At 40.9% G+C, this 15,884-nt stretch overlaps 1 protein-coding gene across 2 annotated transcripts; it reads right to left on the bottom strand.

The window, feature by feature from the left end:
• Positions 1–2,770: 2,770 nt before the first annotated feature.
• ARMT1 (acidic residue methyltransferase 1) lies at positions 2,771–15,625 on the bottom strand. 2 transcript variants are annotated; one of them, XM_024551973.4, is made up of 5 exons: positions 15,474–15,625; positions 13,080–13,185; positions 12,188–12,432; positions 7,394–7,559; positions 2,771–4,496 (listed from the first exon to the last, which is right to left on the bottom strand). In XM_024551973.4, the coding sequence occupies exons 1-5, from the start codon at positions 15,512–15,514 to the stop codon at positions 3,729–3,731; spliced, it is 1,326 nt and encodes a 441-aa protein (XP_024407741.2). In that variant the 5' UTR covers positions 15,515–15,625; the 3' UTR covers positions 2,771–3,728. The 2 variants fall into 2 exon arrangements, with proteins under 2 accessions (XP_024407741.2, XP_024407742.2); XM_024551974.4 differs by having other exon boundaries at positions 15,479–15,582.
• Between the last annotated feature and the right edge of the window lie 259 nt (positions 15,626–15,884).

Here is a 15,884-nt window from a genome sequence, read left to right as displayed (position 1 = left end):
TGAGAAAGTTCCCAAGATCACTCAGCTCTTCGGTGGAAAACCCCTGTCTAACCGGAGCCTCAGCTTTCCCCATCATGCTCCTCCGCGCCTATGCCAAACACACTCGGACCAAATTTGCTGGGATGGAAACAAGCGGGAGAGCAAGAGAAGACTGTGTAGGCAGGGCCCTGTTCATTGGATGCCTCAGTCCCTCACTTTAGTGGCTCTTAAGGATGTTAAGAAGCAGTTCAAAAACCAATGTTTTTCAAGAAAAGATGATAAAACATCAAAATCTAAAACATCTTCCCTGGCTGGTGTGACTCTGCAGATTAAGCACCAGCCTGTGAACCCAAAGATCACAGGTTCGATTCCCAGTCAGGGCACATGCCTGGGTTGCGAGCCAGGTCCCCAGTATGGGGCGTGCAAGAGGTAACTGGTAACCACACATTGATATTTCTCTCCCTCCTTCTCCCTCCCTTCCCTTTAAAAATAAATAAAATTAAAAAAAAAAGTGAAAAGCCAACCTACAGAATGGGAGAAAATATAAGCAAAGTGTATCTGATAAAACTTGTATACGTAATATATGAAAACTTGTACAACTCGATAATAAAAAGATAGTCTAATTTTAAATGGGCAAAGAAATTGAAGTCATTTCTCCAAGACACACAAATGGCCAACAAGCACAAAAAAATATGTACATCATTAATCATCAGGGTTATGCAAAACCAAACCACAAGATACTACTTCATGCCCAGTAACACGGCTAAAATCAGCAACACGGACAATAACAAGTGCTGTCAGGATGTGGAGAAATCGGAGCCCTCACACATTGCTGGTGGGATGTAAAATGTAGCAAACACTTCTGAAAAGCTTCGCAGCTCCTCAAAACATTAAACACAGTTTTGCATTATGATCTAGTACTTTCTCTCCTAGATATATTGCCGAGAGCTAAAAAACAAACTAAAAAAAACAAACTTGTACATTAATGTTAACAGCGTTATTCATCAGTAAGTGGACAAACGCCCAATGTCCATCCCCTGATGGATAAATATGGTATATCCACAGTGGTATACTCATACAGTGGAATATTAGCATTAGAAAGGAATGAAGTACTGATACACACTTCACCTCACGAACCTTGGAAAGAAGCCCATCACGAAAGACCAAATATTTTATTACTCAATATATGAAAGGTCCTACCAGGCAAACCCTGAGACCGGAAGTAGAGTATTGGTTGCCAAGTGCTGAGAGGGGAACGGAGAGTGACTGTTAATGGGTACACAGCTTCTTTAAGGGGGATGTAAATGTTCTGAAATCAGATTTTGGTAATGGCTGCACAACCCTGTGAATGCAGTAAAATGCTATACACTCTAAATGGATGAATTATATGGAATCGTACCTGCAAAAAAGTTGGTTTCAAAAAAAAAAAAATCAACTGGTCTTTACAGGAGACCGTTCTGCATGGCATGGGCCCAGCTCCCACTCGGAAAGGCCTGTGGAAAGCGAGGTCCCGCACACAGGACCCACACCCACGGATGTTTTCCTGTGGGGCATCAGGCCTGCATTGTACCTAGGCCACTTTGAAACTTGCTTTTTGCTAAAACTCCCTCACCCAGAATTGAGGCAGCAAATGTTCACTGCATATCTTTAAAGTAACTTCCTAAAATCTATGCTAAACCTTCCAAGGGCTAGTGTAACCAGTTCAACCACTTTTCCCTTTACATTTGTACATATCCTTCCTTTTTGATGTAATTAGCAACATCCTCTCCTTTGTTTTCTGTAACCACCTAAATGAACCTGTGCATAGAAAATGAGGACCATCCTCAATGTAATGCGCCCAGAAAAGAAATAAAAGCCTGTTAAGGCAAGGGTCCAGGTGCTCTCCTCTTGAGAGGGTGGCCCTGCAGTCCCTCTTTCTCCATGGGATGTCTGTGGTCCCTGTGAATTCATCCACTGCTACCACAACACATGGATCCCACGGGCTGGGGCCCGGGCCCGCATCGTGGTCCAACTACAGGACGCCCCCTCCTGCTCAGCATTTTTCAAGGCCACCTTTACCTCCTCTTCCACAGGGCCATCCTTCTTGCTTGCTGGAGTGTGCTTCCTCGATCTCTTTCTGGTAGAAGGGAGTGAAGTATTTCCTCAGACAACCTAACTTCATGTTCTCAAACACAGTAAAATAAAAGAAATCCAGTGCTTTGGGAACTGTAATATGTTATTCTAAAGCTCACATTGTGGCTAAGAAGTCAACAGAAATATAAAATTGTGTTGTAACTTCTGTCAAGTGTCGACAAATAATTTAGTATGTGCCCTGACTGCAGTGGCTCAGTTGGTCGGGCATCATTCTGCAAAGCGAAAAGGTCACCAGTTCAATTCCCAGTCAGACACAGGTCTAGGTTGTGGGTTCGGTCCCCAGTTGGGGATTGTGCAAGAGGCCACCAACCAATGTTTCTCTCTCACACTGACGTTTCTCTCCCTCTTTCTTCTTTCCTTCCCCTCTCTCAAAATAAATTTAAAAAAATTTTTTAAATAATTCCAATATGCTCGATATTTTAATGTTTACAATAGGAACATACGTAAACAAGGAAAAGGTAAATTTAAAATGTGCAGGTTTATATAAACATTTTACCAAAAAAAAGTTAAACCCTTAAAGGCATACACAATAACTTCATTTAAGTGATATCCCTTAAGAACTGCTTTGGCAGCTTCCGAAACACACGTGAGCCGCTGCGTTATATGCACCTATCTGAAGTCTTGACTTACTCCCTTTGGAAAAGAAAACCAATGTGACTCTCGGTACAATTCATTTTATTTTTTTAGTGCGGGCAAACATTTCCAGGGTTTTCCAATTCCAGTTGCAAAAGAAACTGACCTGAAAGACACTGTTTTTAAGATCTGACAATCACCAATAAGTGTATAAGAATATAAAAAAATGAATCAACTCCAAATTCAGTACATAAGTTCTTTTCTCTCTAAAGCACTTTTAAAACTGCAGAACAATCTAAAAGTCTGCTCATTTAAAACACTGATCTGTTAAAATAATATATTCCAGTGGATTATAGGTATCACAAATAGATGTAAAAGGTACTGCATTTTTCTTCAAATGCCAATTCTTCCATTGTGCTCAATTTTGTGTTTCCCACCATCCATTCCAAAGGTCAATCAAAATCTAAATGCAGGCAAGTAAAACAGGCTATTGAAATGAAATAAAATTTAAAGACAAAATTACAATTAACTTATGAGGTAATTTTTACTTTCATGTGTTCAAATATCAGTTGTAAGAAATGTGTCTGTCAACAAAGTATATTTAAGATGTGTATTTTCACAGAGCCCTAATTTCTACAGCCCCAAATCAAGTTAAATAAAATTCCATGCTTCCTAGGATATCAAATACCATACACCATTATAATTTAAAAAGTTAACTTATTCACTTATATTACACTTTCTGCCCAATTAAAAATATGCTCATGAAAACCACGTGAAAATATGCATTTAACTTGAAATAAGTTACTTAGATTCCAACATAAATGTAAGTATCTGTAACAGGCTTAACCCATCTATCCCCAAAACAACATATGGGGCAAAATGCTCAAAGGAAAAAGCAACCAGTGCGTGCCACTGAGCACCAAGAAGCCAAGCTTCCCGGAGCTAACGCAAAGCAGTCAAGTGACTAAATTCACACGCTGCTTTCCTGTGGATGAAAACTGCCTGTCGGATCTTTCCACACAACTCAGAGTTCCTAAACCACGTCAGAGTGGACCATCAAACTGAAATACTCCGTATTTCCCAGTGGTCAGCCAGTTGGGCTCAGAAGATGTGAGCTGTTCACCTTGCCCAGGATGCAGACCAACCTGAATTTCAGCTTTTAATGTTCGGATGCTGCAGAGCGGGGCGGGATGGAAGCCGTTCAAAGCCTGATGGAATGGAACTGTAAACTCCCATTTTCTGTCACCTGTCAACTTCCTGTAATTCAAATCGCCCTTGAATAAAACTAAATGAGCCTTTTGTAGTTCAGCATATAAGTCAGGAGCAACCTGAGACATCGCACAGAATTCATGAGGCAGCGTCCAAAACATATGATCATGATAAACCCATCTGCCCACTTTAATACAGTTTTCCCAGTCAACCCCACACTTGGATACCCACTTATGATTAGAACATTTTACCTGTTTGATTAACCAGTTAAAATCATGTATGGTAGTATCAGAAACAAACCATGGAATCGTTTTTCCATAAAAATGGACCTCGGTGGCCAGTTTAGAAGACAACAAGAAATCAGCTAATATTAAATCTGTAACAAGTTCAAATCCAGAATTATCCAGAACAATATCCACTCTAGTAGCAGATACTTCTTCTCTTGTTTTCTTGCAATTGCTAAGTAAGGACCAAAGATGTTCCGAGTCATTCACTAAAATGAAAGGCTTTAGGCCTTCCAAAGTATTTATGACATTGGTCTTCTGAGAACTGGTTTCCCCACCTGACAGAGACAGATCACACTTATTTCCCCACAGTGAAATCTGAAAAAGAGAAAGTACAAAACATTCACATTTCTTTTGACTAAGTGACAAAAACTTAACATGTAGGATGTGGGGAAAGGGTTGCTACAAGTATTCATAAATTCATTTCTACAGAACTCAGTATGAAATGTCCATCAGATCTACCTAGTCTAGTGATGCAGACTGTGTTTACATGATATTGTATAAAAAGGTAAAACAATGAAACTTTAATTGGTCAATATATGATGAACTTTAAAAAACTGGTTTGAATGATTTTAATGACCCATATCATCATTTAATCAGAATGAAAGTTTTTGCATCTTGCAGATATGAGAACATGATCAGATGCTGTGAAAAGAAGCTGTAAAGTTTGCTTTTGTAACTCAGTGTCAAGAGAAAAACAAAAATGCCTTTCTTCCTCCTAGCCCCACCCCAAACCCCACCGCAAAACTGCTCAATTCTTTTAGTAAATCCAGTCTCTGGGATTTAGTTCTCTAACTTGTAAACTAAAGACACTGGAAACAGTGATGTCTAGTCTAGAGACCCTTCCAACTCTAGTAATTATTCCACTTTAAATTGAAACAATATTCAAGCTTATTTTGTAGGAAATGGCATATAATCCTATTTTTTTAAGCTGTAACTAAAATTACATATTTAGGAGTGTAGGCTCCGGAATCAGCCAGTCCTAGGTTCAAATCCCAGCATTTCCAATTAATGACCACTGGTACATCATATACGACCTCTAAGGCTCAGGTTATGCAACTGAAAAATGAGGTAATAATAGTACTTACCTTGCAGAGTTATTGTGAGAATGGACATGATGGGTGTTGAGTAATGTGCCCAATAGCTGGCATATGGAAGTACTCAATAAATATTAGCCAAAGGAGACTCTACTCTTGTGATTCAAAGTAAGAGGAAAATGCATATTCCAACCACGAATATTATTTTTAAAAGAGTAAATGAACATATACACATGTACATTTATTTTTATCTTTGTAAGTTTTCTTTAAGTGTAAGCCCAAGTCGGATGCAGAAACATCCAACGGTGTAGAAGAGGCCCTCCCCAGCCCAGGTCAGGGTGCCCGCTGGCCGGCCACCTGCTTCCTTCACACCACTTTCCGCCCTGTCATTAGTTCTGATCTGTGCCCTTATTTGATTGACTACAGGCCCTCAAGACTATAAGTTCTGTGACAGCAAGGACTGGTCTTTCTCGCCATCCCATGCCTGGCACTGAGAACACCGTGTGACAGAGTAGACACCAAAATGTTTGTGTGGACAGGAGTAGAGTTCTGTGGCTTTTAAATACAGATCAATATCCCCACAAACTAAAACTCAGAGCTCCTCGTAGGAAGTCGGCCTGCTGGTCAACATGAGCCCTGATGGGGAGCAACTCTGGCCTCCTTCACTGGGCAGCAGAGTGGCAATTTGGGGTAGCTGGCCGAAGTAGGTGACAAAAAATAGATTGGTAGTCCTCCTCCCAATTTATACTTACGGGACAAAGACGTATTCAAAGACTATGAAAGAATGGGCTGTTATGGGTAAAGAGTAACATGCTGCTTCTCTTTTTTTTAATTCTAAGCTAAGCACAAAGAATAGTTCAGAGGGGGAAAGGATTACTAGGTTTGTTAGCAATACCCCGACACCTTTTCTTCCAAGCTCAAAATAAGCCTTCCCCTCTTAATCACTCAGCTTACACTGCTTGTCCTGAACGTTTCACCAGCACTCGTCACATCCCACAGCCTGTCAGCATGTTCTGAAGCCTCTACTTCCAAAGGGTACCCAGAACCTTGTGACATGTGACACCTCTTATGCTACCATCTCGGTTTGTCATCCCTCATGAGAGTCATTTTACTAACTCAGTTTCTCCCCTGAGCTCCCTCAGTCTGTTCTCAGAAGCAATCTTTGAAATAAGTCATTTACTGTTACTTCGCTGACCCAAACTCTCCAGTAGCTCTCCACTGCATTTTAGGAATCAAACCCAAGTCCTTCCCTTTGCTTCCTCAGCATTGAGGCCCTTCCAGCCCCTCCTCCTACCTCTCTCACTTCCTACAGGGTCCCTTCCAGGTTCTCACACACCAGGCAGGCTCCCCCCTGGGGCCCTCAGGGGGAATGCTCCCCCCAGACGTGCGGGCCTTCTCCTTCACCTGTTTCAGGTCCTTCCCCAAGTCACCGTCTGAGCAGGCCCTTCCCTGGCAGCCCTATTAATACTGCCCCTCCTCCAACATTCCCCTGCCCCCTCCCCTGCTTTATTGCTCTTTATGACATTTTCTAACATCTTTTTCTGAAAATGTTTCTAACTTCCTAGGAAGTGAGGGCTGGGGTAATACTGTGTAGAACTATACATTTTCAAACAGTTCTGATCCTAGTGACATAAATTTCAGAACTTTTTGAATGAGAATTTATAACTAGACTTTCACAAGACAAAGAAAGAAATGTGATAACACCATATTAAACAGGACAGTTTCTACCTGGTGATGATGGTGAGGGCACATTCGGTGTTCCAGACGGTGCAATACCCACGCGGAATTACGGGGTGTGCAGTACCGCCCTTACTTAACAGGATAAGGAAACTACCCTCAGAGACACTGAGTAACTTGCCTCAGGTCCGACCGCAAATAAGGGGCAAAGCCAGCTTTCAAGCCCGAGTCAGGCCAGGCTGACATATTCTCTCAAGAATGACAAAAGCTATGAAGCCACTAAAATCACCTCCAGCTGGGATAGAAGAGATTTCAAAACCCATTTTCAAGAGATTATATGGACTTTTCATCTCTTGAATACTACTACTTCTAAAATGATAAATGACCAATTATGACTAATATGACAATGTATATACATGCTTTGTTGTTAAATGTGTACCAGTCTATTTTTTAGCTATTTATGCAAACAAATATACTTGGGGAATTAATTATCACATTTACCTGAAGAAGTTTAAAAAACTCATTTTTCAGCTGATTTTCACCTAGGCCTTCAATAGTTTTCTTCAACTCTTGCAGGTGGGTGCACACAGCCATGACAGAGTCCTGTGACTCAAAGAAGTTCTGCTCTTTTGATTCTCTGAATACATCAAAGTCATCGATTGGTGGACTAAAGTAAAAGAAAAACACAGGTGAAACATTTACCACAGTTTTCAGACTATAAGACGCACCGGACCATAAGACGCACCTAGGTTTTAGAGGAGGAAAATAGAGGGAAAAACCCCTCTCCCCACCCCACCCCCACCCCCAACCAGGTGAGCTACATTCAGACTGTAAGACGCACCCCCATTTTCCTCCCAAATTGGGGGGGGTGCGTCTTATAGTCTGAAAACACAGTATATAACTCTACCTTTTTTCCCCCACACATCTGAATAACTGAAATTCTTTAAAGGAAAGAGAATAGTAGCATTCGGTCCCAAAAACTACCAGTAATCGGCACTAGGTATAACATAGATCAAGTTACGTTACACAAAAATAAAGTACACAAAATCCCCCCAACTCATTTTAATTAACTGTCAAAAAGTTCCCTAATTAAATATTTTACTAAAAGTATTTAATTAACTAATGACTATATTCATAATTACTTAGTCCTGGCTGGTGTGGCTCAGGGGACTGAGCACCAGCCTGCAAACTGAAAGGCCGCCAGTTCGATTCCCAGTCAGGGCACATGCCTGGGTTTCGGGCCAGGTCCCAAGATGAGGGTGTGTGAGAGGCATCTCTCCACATCAATGTTCCTCTCCCTCTCTTTCTCTCTCCCTTCCCTACTCTCTAAAAGTAAATAAATAACATCTTAAAAATAATTATTTACCCAGTGGGTAAATAATTATTTTCCAGGGCAAAAGGAAAAAGAGAAAATTTCAAGACAATTCCTTTAGTTTAACAAACATTTTTGGGGGTGCTGAACGTGGCAGGTCCCAAGTAGCATATGGATGTAAACAGAATATCTGAATATAACATAGTAATCACTTAGTCAAACAGAAGCATTATGGGACACAAAGACTACTTAAGATAAATCAGATAAAAAATGTAAGTTTTATTATAGTGACCAATTTTGATCATTTTCCTGCAGATGTTTTATTTACTTTTTTTTCCTGACAACTTTTACTCCCAAGTCGAGTCTGACCAATGGTGATATGTGTGCCATTGCTACATCTTCATGCTGTCCATAAGAGTTCAAATAACATTCATACCAGCCTAAGAAACACATAACTAGGGAGCCATAAATGCTAACAGAATAGCCTTCTCAGAATCAACTATGAAAGACATTCAGATTATCTGAACTTCTAAGTTAGCCACTTCTATCCTGCGGTCATTCACATTAGGGGAACAACAGTGTGACTGAGTTACGGGACTGATGAAAAAACCACCACCTACCAGAATGCGCACATCCAAGTGATTGCTGCCTCCTTCCAGCCAGCCACCTTGGGAGTGCACCGTTACCCCAGGATGCTGCCATTGCTCAGAGCACTTTTGGAACTCCTCGTTTGGAATTTTCTTCAGAACCTGTGGCACATTATTAAACGTCCTCCTGTCAGTGACAGTGCGTCTTCATCCTTTGGAGTTCATTTCTTTTTGGAAACAGCCAAAAGTCACTCAGAGCAATTTCAGTAGAATGAAGTGTGTTAATCAAATGGAGTAAAACATGTTTAGTCAAAAATGAGGAATAACTAAAAAAATTAGAGTAATATTCTTTTTGAGGCCTGTAAACTGGCTCTGAAAAAGTTCCAAAGAATTAGAAGGCGTTTTTAGCAATGGCAGCATTGCTGAAATAAGTCAGTCTCTCAAGGTGACTTAAAAGGATAAAAATTACTTGGATACATAGGTTCAAGTGTTGGGCTCAGCAAAGGATGGCTTGCAGAGCCGATCCGGCCCACCACCTGTTTTGTATGACCTACAAGCAAAGAATGGTTTTACACTTTTGAATGGTTGTAAATAACCAAAAGAATATTCTGACACCCGAAATTAAAATCTCAGTGTCCGTGAATGGAGTTTAATTGGAACACAGCCACGCCCACCCGTCTCTGTGACACGGAGGGCTGCTGCTGCATGCAGTGACAGAGCTAAGTAGCTTCAACACAGACCATGTGGCCCTACAGCCTAAAATGCACACTATCTGAAATGTATACTGTGCTTCACCGAAAAAGTTTGCCAACCTTTGTTCTAGGGTTTTACTAACAAATCATTCATTAAAGTCGCACTTCATATTAAGAATGAGCTTTATTTCTTGTATTTAAGAGAGTAAACTCACTTAACTATGTGTGATTTCCGATGTTAAAACGTTTGCTATTTTAGAATCTACTAAAGCTGCGTATGGGCATACACTGGGACCCAGTGGTTCACTCCTAGGTACATACTCAGCGGAAATAAATACACACAGATGTTCGTCCAAACACGTGTTTGAATGTTTGCAGCAGCACTCTTCCTAATAACCCCAGAGGGGGAACTACTCAAATACCCATCAACAGGAGAACAGGCAGACAGAGTGTGACATACTCATACACTGCAAAACTATGTAGCTATGAAAACGAATGACTTACAATGATATGCAAACAATGTATCAATAGATGAATCTCACCAACGTAGAGTGAGAGACGCCAGACACAAAACTACACTCCATTTAATTTCATTTAAATGAAATTTAAAAACAGGCCAAACTAACACAGGTCTGGATAGTGGTTGGTTATCCTTCAGGGGCTGTGATGGGATCCTACAAAGTTTAAAAAACCTAAAACTTTTTTTGGTCACTTTGGAGCTATCAGGACAGGAATTCCTCCTGCAAGAGCCCTGACAAATGGGACATCTGAAAACTACCCCCAGGCTCGTGCTGCCGTGAGCCAGCCCCCCTTGCACCGACCTGCAATCTGAGCTCTGCTACACGGCCACACCAACCCCAGACCCTCAGAGAACCGCAAAGGGCTCGGCGTAGGAGAGAGGTCTACATCCACTGCTGGCTAATATTCTCATTCCTGGAACTTGGAACTAAATTTGGCCTCTGCCCCTTTTAACAAGCTCTTCTTGTCCAGCAGACATTGACCCAGGCTGTGCAGACTCTGAGTTCTGCAAAGAAAACCTGATGCCCAGGCCCCATCACTGAAAATTTAAGTCATTGGTATTTCTTTTAATATAGTGATTTCAAATTCTGCACATTCAAGAACAAAAAATTCTCCCCAACTGCATTACATGCAGATGGGTTTGTGAACTTCTGCTCCATATTCTTCTGAGCAGACCTGATCTACTTCGAAAATAAAACTCAGAAACAGCCTTCATTTTGTCCTTCTAACTTCCACACTCCACTAAACCAAACTCCATCACCCAGTCTTTCAACCCGTCAGCATCTTTGGCTAATACAGGTAAGTTTCCAAACCATAAAACTATCACCCAGAATTTCAGACTAACCCTTGTTCCTGAAATACATGCAAATGTGCTGCTTGGGAAAACGTTTGATGAGGGCGCTCCTCTAATTTACACAGACCAGGCTGCTCAAACACTGGCTCTACCATTCACTAGTCATGAATCCTGGGCAAGTTGTTAACCTCTGTGAGCCTCAGCTTCCTCAACTAGAAAATGGAAACCATAGTAATACCTACACTTCACTGAGCTGCAAAGTAACCGGCACGCGGGTGGTATTCAATGTGTGACAGCCCCTACTATCAGCTATAGTCTTTTACCTGGATGCTTCTGTGTGCCAGGGAGAAGGCCAGACTTTTAATACATAGTATGTTTTGCTTTTAGAACCAAAGTCCTAAAACACACTTATTCAGCAAAATCAATAAATTATAATTTATAAAGATTATGACAGAAAAAGCTAATAGACTCAAATTTATGCATGTTTCTCAAAATTATTTTTTAATTTTACTTTTAGTGCTGGTTTGACTGATTGCTTTAAATTATCCTATGCTATGTTTAGACACAGATGCCAGAAGATTCCTCTCATTCAGCAAATCTGTATCTTTTAACCTGTGAGCTAAAAGAGCGATCCACGTTACATTTTCTTCTGCTCTATTAAATCAGTTCTTTATCAGAATTTTTTAGGAAAAATAAATTAATATACGCAAGTTATTTAGAATGTTTAACCTTTAGTCTTTTTCTAATCTAGCCGTTAAAAAAAAAAAAAAAAAAAAAAAAAGGCCCTGGATGCCCTGGATAATCTGCATGACCAGGCAGCTCAGGTGGTTAGTGTCGTCCCAATTCATCAAGGTTGCGGGTTCCATCCCCAGTGAAGGCTCATACAAGGATTAACCAATGAGTGCATAAATAAGTGTAAAAAAACTATCGTTTCTCTCTCCCCCTTTCCTCTTTGTAAAATCAATTTAAAAATAAATACATAAACAAAACAGGGCTCAAGATTAAGACAGTACTAAAACAGATTGATTCACTGTTCTGTTGACTCCTTATACCAAACTGACATGTTATCTATTTTTTAAACAAAACATGCTTACTTTGTCCCATCTTAATTTTTAAATAATTATTTCAAATTAACATTTTTTCCTCAATAAGCATAATTTATCTTACTCTATTAGAATAGTACATTTGTAAGGATTTTTAATTGGTTCCTACAGATACTCAATCTTGCGCCTATTCCGGTACAGTGGTAACATCTGCCGAGTCCAGTAGTGTCGTTACTATCTGCTGAGCTGAATTCAGGTTTCCACTGGTTTTCGTTTTTACACCTATCATTTTACAATTCCAAAAAAAGAATACATTATCTCAACAGGTATTTGATGGTTACAGACTTACCTCTGGATAACTGCTTCATGAATCCTACGATACATGTAGCATTCTACAAACAACCACGGTGAGTGGAACCACCTTGGCTTTCCATCACTCTCATTTAAAAGACTTTGTTGATACTCTAGGTACTGATTCCATATGTCAGTATCGGCAAACTTCGCAACCAAGGGGGTAATTGGCTTATCTGTCTGTAATTCATTCCGCAATTTAGAAAGAAGAGAAATGGCTTTCTTTTCAGCTTCCATGCCTTTCTGCAGAAATATGGAAGAAACATTTATATATTTAAAATATATATAAATAATCTATATACACATAATTAAATTATATATATAAATGCTTTGTATGTAATATATAAATGAATGATTCCCCTAAGGTAACACATTTTTATGGACCTATACTTAAGAAGGAAAAACTACTATATTACCTAACTACATTTTATGTCTTCACAAACTAGCATGAACATTTAAATTTAGAATATTTTAGAAGTTTTTCTTTATTTCTAGAGAGTGGGGAAGGAAGGGAGGGAGAAAGAGGAGAGAAACATCGAGGTGCTGGGTGCCTCTTGTGCACACCTTGATGGGTGGCCCAACCACAACCCTGGTATGTGCCCTGACCAGGAAGTGAACGAGCGAGCTTTAGCTTTGGGAAAAGAGGCCCAACCAACTGAGCCACACAGGTCAGGGCTAAATTTAGAATTCTTAAGCTGAAAATGAAAGTACACACCCAGACATATCAACATTATCCTGCTCATCTCTTCTACTTTTTCTAAGTTTCATCTTATGAACAAGAGTCCTTTCATTATCTACAAGTGAGATGACCATGATCACAGAGGGGAAACTGCTTACTCTGTTTCTGTTAAAGATTTAAGAAAAAAATTAAAATTCAAATAATTTCATACCTCTCCATGTTTCTCAAAAAATTCACTTTTATGTCGATGCAATGTATCGATAGCCTTGGTTAAGATTTGTGGTATTCGGTCTTTAATTGTAAGATACGCAAACGATCTAGAAGAGAGAGTCACAAAAGTAACTAATGTATTACTTAATAGCATTAATACTAGAAGATGGGTCATCCTTCAGTTTCTGAATCACCCCATTTAAATTAAAATTTCTTTTCATGCAAACATCATAAGGAAAACCAACGTCTGGCACAGGAAAATGTGAAAACTTCTCTGGTATGTCATCGAAGCCAAGCAGTCTTTGTGACTCTACTCTCAGATTCTCCCCTGGAGTTTACTAAATCATTCCTACCTTTCCCATTCTATTCCCTTTATTTTCCTTAGTCAGAAAGTAGTTTTACCAATGTGACTAGGACAGAAAAAGAATTTCCCTAAAAATCCAATAGGTTCTCTCCTCCCACGTCAATTACTCAGTGACATCACCTACTCAGAGAAATGAATGGGGCGCAGGTGTAACATGGCCTAAAGGCTCTACTGTGCTGGAAAAACACAAAGAAAGATGGGTATGAACCTGCTTCTTTTCTCTGACACAATTTTAATTTTCAAAGGCTTTTCCTGCTGCCTTCTCTACCTGCACAATTACTCCTTCCATCCTGTTTTGTCCCTAAACATAATCAAGGCATGCTACCAGCTCACACTCCCAATCAAAAAAATAGTATCAAAGAAAGCTAGAAATAAGGAAAAACTTGAGTATACTTGCATAGAAAAAAAATTAACAATAGTCCCAATTTTAGACATACAAAAACCAATATTTACAGATTGTCATTTTAAATGTAATTAGTCTTTTAAGAAAATACATGACTCAGAAAAAGCAGGTCTTAGTAAGTGGTGAAATTCTGTGCAGATTTTTTAAATAGAGCACAAAACTTAGCTGGCCATTTCGCTTCTGCCTTCAGATCATCAGAGGCAAAGTAAAAAGAAAGTTGACACACTAATTTTGAAAACACCTCTGCCCAATCACCTATTCTAACTTTAACTTGGGATCATCACACATATAAAAACTCAAATATCTTACTGAAGTTTTTGAAAAATATTGGGTTACACTCTTGAGTTTTTCAAGAGGTTTCCTCAAATGATAGCTATAAAATTATAAATAGCAAAAAAAAAAATCACAAAATACTGATTTTGTGGTACTGGAGAAACCTAAACAGTGATTAGGTTTTAATAGGTGTAATTACTCCTGTGATCAGAATTTAACCTTTAAAAATCACTACTAATTCCTTGGAAGAAGAGTAGGAATACTAAATGAATTGACACTTCAGTTTTCCAAGGCAGTTGATACAAAAAGTGACAGTCCTGGGAAGACTGTACTTAGTTGGAAACTGTGTATTGCTATTTTTCCAGCTACTAGATTTCTTCGGAGGCGTGTAGGCCAGGGCAAGGTCCCACGCAGGTCAGAACGTTACGGTGAGTCCAGAGGACGCTGGGGCTCAAACTCTAAGCAAACACCCCATGTACTTGCACAAGCTGAGTGCCCGCTTACATTGTGAGCCACTAGTACCGGTCAGGCCTCAATCTACTCCCGGTCAAGTCACTCTGTTATAAGAATTGTTGTGTTTCGCAGTATTTTGGAGTCAGGACGTATCTCAAATATAAATTTGGCCATTCAAGTTATACAAATGGATATTTTTTACGGTGACCCACACGATGTCAAAAAAGCAAAATGCACGTTTTATAGTGGGATTATGAATTAATCTGATCGGCAATAGAACACATTTCTCGATAGATCTGAAATTCCTAACTTTTACAGAGAATGTTAACACCCCTCCCCCAAAAATGCGTTTATTGAAACATCGAAGCCACGCTCTCTGCAATACCAAGAAAAGAGGGCAGGAGAGGCATAATAAACTCTCACGGCAGTCAAGGGGGAGTTAAAAAAATAATATATATCAAACCACTTTAAAAACAAGTGAACTGCCCAATACAAGTTAATCTACACCTATTAAAAGCTTGAATGATCACTGCAGGGAGGTGGGGGGGGGGGCGGCTAACTGGAGGATTTCAGCCCCCGCTCGAAGTCCGTGACGGTGTTAAGGGAAGAGGCCACGAAGTCACCCCAAGAAGATGCTGCAACGCCGATCCGAGTCTGGAGCGGGGCGAGTGGCCACAAGCAGGAGACTCAAGTGTCGGGCCCGCCTCGCCCCCGCCCCCGCCCCCGCGCGAATACGCGCGGCAGCCCCCGGGAAGCGGAGCCCAACGGCACAACTGAACTCGCCGCCGGCGGCGAGCGGGCGCCGTTCCGCCCGCCGCAGCTTCCCCGCGAAGCCGGGCTTTACGCAAAAGTGGGGACGAGGTAAAGGAGCCGAGCGACTGAGCCAAGAAAGCTACACAAACCCTACGTCCTGTCCGGAGAGAGGCGCCGGAGGCCCCGCCATCGCCTTCCGAGTTCCCCCGCCAATGCTGGGATTTCCCCCGCCGCAGGACGAGAGGCGGTGCGGACGCGGGGGTGGAGCTGAGGAAGGCCGGCACCAGTGCAAAAAAATTAAAAAATTAAAAAAAATAAAGTGCTTTTGAATAAAGAAACTTTATTTGGTGCCCGTGGGACAGACAAACAAGGACCGGCTCGACGCCTCGGATATCTTCCGGGGACGAAGGCGGGGAAAGCGAAGGGCTGCAGGACCAGCGGAATAAGGAAGGAGGGCGGAAGGCGGAAGCTAGCAGGAACCGGGAGGTGCCAGAGACTTGGGAGCGGAAAAGGTCACGGCGGCGCGGATTACGTAGTCTGGCTGTCACGTGGACACGGCG

The sequence above is a fragment of the Desmodus rotundus genome, chromosome 11 (assembly GCF_022682495.2).
Source record: "Desmodus rotundus isolate HL8 chromosome 11, HLdesRot8A.1, whole genome shotgun sequence".
Lineage (NCBI taxonomy): Eukaryota > Metazoa > Chordata > Mammalia > Chiroptera > Phyllostomidae > Desmodus > Desmodus rotundus.
The sequence above is the reverse complement of the archived record's forward strand: the minus strand, read 5'-3'. Positions and strand labels throughout refer to the sequence as shown.